Source organism: Bidens hawaiensis, unplaced genomic scaffold, assembly GCF_021521415.1.
Source record: "Bidens hawaiensis isolate Kalapana, Puna unplaced genomic scaffold, B.hawaiensis_p1.1 tig00017188_1, whole genome shotgun sequence".
Lineage (NCBI taxonomy): Eukaryota > Viridiplantae > Streptophyta > Magnoliopsida > Asterales > Asteraceae > Bidens > Bidens hawaiensis.
The window spans coordinates 239,800-245,953 of NW_027492604.1; the positions used below are offsets into that span (position 1 = coordinate 239,800).

At 34.0% G+C, this 6,154-nt stretch overlaps 1 protein-coding gene across 1 annotated transcript; it reads left to right on the forward strand.

The window, feature by feature from the left end:
- The first annotated feature begins 3,893 nt into the window (after nucleotides 1–3,893).
- LOC143553405 (delta-9 acyl-lipid desaturase 1-like) lies at nucleotides 3,894–5,714 on the forward strand. The gene is made up of 5 exons (XM_077043407.1): nucleotides 3,894–4,324; nucleotides 4,403–4,543; nucleotides 4,632–4,772; nucleotides 4,969–5,075; nucleotides 5,200–5,714. The coding sequence occupies exons 1-5, from the start codon at nucleotides 3,920–3,922 to the stop codon at nucleotides 5,411–5,413; spliced, it is 1,008 nt and encodes a 335-aa protein (XP_076899522.1). The 5' UTR covers nucleotides 3,894–3,919; the 3' UTR covers nucleotides 5,414–5,714.
- The last annotated feature ends 440 nt before the right edge of the window (nucleotides 5,715–6,154 follow it).

Consider the following 6,154-nt stretch of genomic DNA (forward strand, 5'->3'; position numbering starts at 1 on the left):
GATGTGCAGGCTCTGCAACGTCGAGTCTTTGAACTCGAACAAGATTCGGTTATGAAAGATGTGCGTATTCAAGAACATGAAGCTAGCAACACAGATAAGGATTCAAAGATTGAGGAGCTTCAGTATAACATGGGTGGTTTGACTGCTATGTACTTAGACCTCCAACAGAAACTCATTCAGAAGTTTGGAGACGAATTCAAAAGCAGTGAATACCTTGTTGTGTAAACAACCACCGTTTATCAAAGCGGGAGCTCCAGTGCACATACCTCTGCACATGCTGACGTGTCTGAGTCACTGGAGCATTATCTCTCCATTCCACCTAAATCTGCTGAACAGTCTGATCGACTTCAAAAGAAGATCCTCATCATGAAAAATTCAAATCAGAATGTTGAATCCTCTTACCATCCAGATAAGTTTATTCTAAATCTACAACATGGTTTTTCTGAGAAGTATGGTGACAGGTCTGGGATCATGTCATGGGGATTTGATGTTGATAAAAGTATGTGGTGGGTTAAACGCAAGTCTGGAACCACTGAGTATTATCACGTGATGAAAGATTTTGGCTCTTGGACGAAAGTGGATCTGAGCGACCTCATCAATGCTCCATTTCATAACCCGAATCATGATAAGAAAGCCACAAACTTTTAGAATTTCTTAAGGAGGCAAGTCGATCAAGGATTTCCCAACATGACTACTGCTGAGTCATTGTTGAAGAAAGCCAAATGTGTTTGGGATCCAAAGACTGGGAAAACAATGGTGAATGTGATGTGGCATGCTACTAACAAGGCAACCCATATTCCACTCTTTACCTTGATTCCAGAAGGATCCCTCGATGAGATGAAATTCTGGACGTACGACAGTGAAACTGCTATTGTTGTTATTCGTTTAAGGAAGGGGCATTATCGGTTTGTCGACTCGCGTGACTTATTGAAGTTTCATGAGCGGGATATCAAGACGTTGAGCAATTTTCAGATCATTGTTGAACCATTATGTGAAGTTGCTACCAAAGAGTATAAAGGAATGGTGGTATCAATTATCAGAATTGGATTTTGGTATGGGGGTTAGAAAGAAGCTGATGCAAATATTTTGAAGCACGATTAAGAAACGAAGCTACAAATCAATGGGGAGATTGTTGGGTCTATGTTTAGTTGGTTTGTACTTAGTTGTTGTTTAATATAGTTTGTGTCTTGAATGCGTATGTAAACCGAGATCAACTTGGAATCTCGGTGGGCTTGGGGTTATTGTTGGGCTAGGTTGTAGTTTGCCTATATATAGATGATATGTATAGGTTTTATGTCGGTTGTTCATGAGAGAGTTGAAAGAGTTTTGTATGTGCATAAGCATCGGACGTTTATGATACGTATGTTTTGAAGAAATACTTGTGTGATTTGCTTGTTATTGTTATTCATCTTGAATCATCTCGTGTTATATTCCGCAATAACATATTACAATTAAAAGGTTACTGAAATACATATAGAATATGAAAAATAACCATGAAATGCATAACATAATTTTTAGCCTTTTGTTCTTGATTGCCAAATCTTCAAGTGGCTTCAAGATATTGGAGTTCATCTTAGACAATGTTCTTGAAATTTGTTCATGTGCGTTAATTTTGTTTAAAATTCCGGGTATGATAATAGTAGATCTTTGATACATCGAAGGATTAAGCCGAATAACAAACCCACAACTTCGCTCCTTTCAGTATAACATCATTTTGGTCAAAAGTGAACAAAATTAATATTTTAACATACATTTCTACTACAACAATAAAAACGTCAACAAGAGTTATATGATGTCCAAGATGTTTGAACGATGGTTGACGAACCGAATGGACAAAGCACCATATCGTAATTCATTGAGCTTGAAGATGAACAATGGTTAAGGTTTGAAGGATTGATGAGTAGGGGTGATATGTTTATTTAGGGTTAAAGATGACTTTTTTTTTAATTGTGATATGTAATATGTAATTTCTCTTTTGGTTTGCTTATGTATTAAAAAATAATCCAAGTATTTAGTTGTAATAAATTTCAAAAAAGGTACTAAAGTTGTGTAATTCAACGAACCACGTGTATGAAAATGACACGTAACTCAAAAGAGTAAATAAAATAAGCGAAATTACCAATTTACCCCTGACTTAACGGACACAATAGACATGGATAGAAAAAGAACTAAAATGACATGTTTATAAATGCCAGGTATCTAGTTGCAATGAATTCAAAATCGGTACTAAAGTTGTGTAATAAAACTAACCACATGTATGAAAATGACATTTAACTCTGTGTTTTTAGTTTATTACTCCATCCGTTACATTAAAAGTGTCCATATTTCATTTTTATTTGTCTCGTTACCAATGTGTACTTTCATAATTTATTAGTTAATTTACAAGTTTACCATTAAACACACACAAGTATCATTAATAGACCCAATTTTCAATAGCATTTTAGTCATTTGGTAAACAAAAAAAAAATTAATCATTTAAATTACCTTGAACTTTGTGTTTTTCAAATCATAACACTTTTGATGAGACGGAAGAAGTATTATAATGTGAACTTTTTAGTTCTCTCAAAAACCTTTGAGGTTTCTTGAAACTTTTGATTTGATCTTTTTGAGTTTCTAGTCATTTGATTGCTTCCGAATCCGCATCATTAATGATAGGGAACGGAAGTCATCAAATGGTTCAAACTCGATTGACCAACCAAAAACCTTAAGAACCTCCAATTCTAAGGTTTCTATTGGATGAATTAGGAAACAAGATAAATTGGAAAACTTAAATTTGAAATAAAAATAAAATATATCATCTTAATTTTCCTGTATCAGTCTCATCACCCAAAAAATATCTCCTGTATGGTGTTATGTAGTAAAAACTACTCTGTTCCCAAAGTACGGTCAAGCGACAAGCTGGCTGGGGGCCCAAAGGGTGCAGTGTTAACCTCTAGAAATTGTTTATTCGATTCTGAGAAGAAAAACCGGTACAAATTTAAAAGGATTTAATCTGCATAAAGGTGAGCAATTACTACTCACCCAACAAATTTAAAAAGATTTCATTGCAGTTTCCGTACGTTGAATTTCATAGTATAAAAATGTGCCTGATAAAACTCTTCTATAGAAAAATATATATAAAAAACGTACAAAAAAGGAAATGGGGAGGTACAACGTTGAATTTTGTGATAAAAACTTATTTAAAACTTAAATTTATATTTATTTTAACAGCCATGAAAATGAAAACCCTCAAAAGATACACGAGGACGTTATTGTAGTAAACATCAATCATATCCAGTGAAGTCCCACCAACAGCAAAATGCTATAAGTAGGGTCTGGGGAGGGTGGGATGTAGGCACATCATACCTCAATCCAAAAGGATAAAGATGTGGCTTCCAGAGAGACTCTCGGCTCTAATATGTATGAGGCAATATAAGGAAATCAAAGTTTAACAATAATTAATAATAATAATATATAGATAGTAGATCGATGAATTTTTATAATATGTTTTTTGAACTATTAACTCATGCAAAACTCTAGGAATAATTGCTTCACCCAGGCTTAAATATAAAAATATGAGCATACAGGTCAACACATAAATAAGACTTGAACATGCAAAGTCGACATAAGAATTAAGAAACCTTAAGAAGACCGAAGGTAAAACTCCTTACCACCCGATGAGAATGACAATATATTTTATTATACAGCTTAAGTTAAATAGTGATAAAAAAATTAGTTTGGTAAATATGTATATTCATATTTTATTATAAACTATTGTTTTCTTTCAATAAGAAAACATTAATTTTAAAGTAGCATTTTTATGTAGGTAAGGTAAATGAGAAATAGAAAAGATCATTCAGTTTTCTCTCATATGTAAATAGTTATAGTCATCGGCCCACAACATTACATGTGTTTCAACGACTATTTTCGAGCGTAATGAATGATATGTGGCTATATATACTTACACTTGCTACGTAATTTTATTCTCCAAGCAAAGATGAGAAATTTGGTATCCTTTGGTATCGAAGGTGAAAAGAAACTCGGGCATAATAAAATATTGATGTCCGATGTGGTTGTGACAAGGAAGAGGAGCCTATTTCGTGGCCGTAAATGGAATATCGTGGACATCATAACGGCTATATGGGTTGTATTTGTTCATTTTCTAACACTTTTCGCACCATTCACATTTAGTTGGGGAAGATTTTGGGCAGCATTTTTGGGCTACGTTTTGTGTGGGATGCTTGGTTTAACTCTCTCATATCATCGAAACCTAGCGCATCACAGTCTCAAGTTGCCTAAATGGCTCGAATACACATTTGCCTACTTCGGAGTTCAAGCTGCTCAGGTTTTTCTTCAGTCTTTTTTCTTTTTTCTATAAATATACATGACTTACTAACTGTGTATGAATGTTTTTGTTTACAAGAGAGACCCGATATTTTGGGTGAGCATACATAGAACACATCATCAATACGTTGAATCAGAGAAAGACCCACACTCTCCAACTTACGGGTTTTGGTTTAGTCATATTGGTTGGCTTTTTGATAGTGGCTACATTATCGAAAAGGTATTTTCCTTGACATTAGCCAACATATTGAATTGATTACTTTTACCTATTATCGTATACTAAATCATTTTAAATGGTGTAATTCCAGTATAAATCACGTAAAAACGTAGAAGATCTAAAGAGCCAAGCATTCTATAAATTCATTAGAAGAACTTATCTATATCATGTACTTGGATTTGCGGTTTTGGTATATGCTTTGGGTGGTTTTCCGTACCTTGTTTGGGTTGTGGTAAGTCTTTCCTTTGATACAATTCGTAATATGCAAAGGGTTACAAATATATTTCCTAAAACTACATTAATTACTTCCAACATTATTTGAACATTCCTAAAATATGTGCCTTTTTAGTGGTAAAACTGGAATTCTTTAGTTTACTTTATATTATACATAAAGGCACTTTGACGTTGGTGAGTATGTATGTTGGCAGGGTGTGAGAATTACAGTAACTTACCACGTGACATTTCTAGTAAACTCAGCATGTCATATTTGGGGAAGCCAAGTTTGGAATACCGGTGATCTCTCCAAAAACAACTTGTATGTCTTGCTTTGTCTACATATACCATCGATTATGTTTTGTTTCTTTCTTATGTCTTACTTTTTTTGGGTTATTATCATTTGAAACATATATATGATATAAGCCAAACTTATACATACGTAGGTGGGTGGCAATGGTTACATTTGGAGAAGGATGGCATAACAATCATCATGCATTTGAGTATTCGGCTCGATTTGGGTTAAAATGGTGGGAGATTGATTTTTGTTGGTGGTTTATACTGTTTCTTGAGGCGGTCGGGTTAGCCACTAATGTTAAGTTGCCGACTTCGGCTCACAAGCTTAAGAAATCCTTTGCATCTGGTAGCAAATTCAAGTGACTTACGAGCTTCCGTGCCAGGGTCCAAAGTCGGGATCAGATACTTACATGACTTGTATGGGCACATCTTTCTTGATTACTGAAACGTTTTAAAGAGTCTTTTAATAACTTATAAGTTTGTAGCTTATAAATGAATCTAGTTATTCTCAATTTTATTGTAGGACATTGTAATTGTGGAGCATTTGAACACATTATAATCTCGTAGAAATTGTCCTTATGACCATGGTTTAAAACTTAATATGGTATTTCTGCTCTTTTTATTTACGTAATTTTATATCGGGTATAAAACTTTATCAATCTAGCTATTACATACATCAGGTGATCTGTTGTTATCCATGTGCCGGTGAAACTGTGAAAGTTTTTGTACGTAGTTATATATGTGTGTGTATGCATAAGCGTATGTGCCTAAATTGGTCTTTTATGTTAGTGTTTATTACATGATCAGCAGATAATATATGATCAACTTCTGTTACATGTAACCAAGTGGTAATGTAACGTGTTCCTCTCAAATGGTTAGGTTGTTACCGGGTTTAAAAGAATAATAATAATAATAATAATAATAATAATAATAATAAACCAATTATTCAAAAAGATAGCTTACTTTTCTTAACGCAAATAAGGTGCATCAATGATCAAACTATCTAAGAAAGAACAGCATTCAATGTGGCATGTGATCACTCAGAAACTGCCATGTTTACCCTGAATTCAGCCCCACATATAACTAACTATATAAGTAGAGGTG

What these genes read in the sequence shown, in the direction of transcription:
- LOC143553405 (XM_077043407.1), top strand. Translation starts at nt 3,920, where the DNA reads ATGATATGTGGCTATATATACTTACACTTGCTACGTAATTTTATTCTC. An exon ending in TCGGAGTTCAAGCTGCTCAG is followed by an intron (nt 4,325 to 4,402) that starts GTTTTTCTTCAG and finishes TTTGTTTACAAG; the next exon opens with AGAGACCCGATATTTTGGGT. An exon ending in GATCTCTCCAAAAACAACTT is followed by an intron (nt 5,076 to 5,199) that starts GTATGTCTTGCT and finishes ATACATACGTAG; the next exon opens with GTGGGTGGCAATGGTTACAT.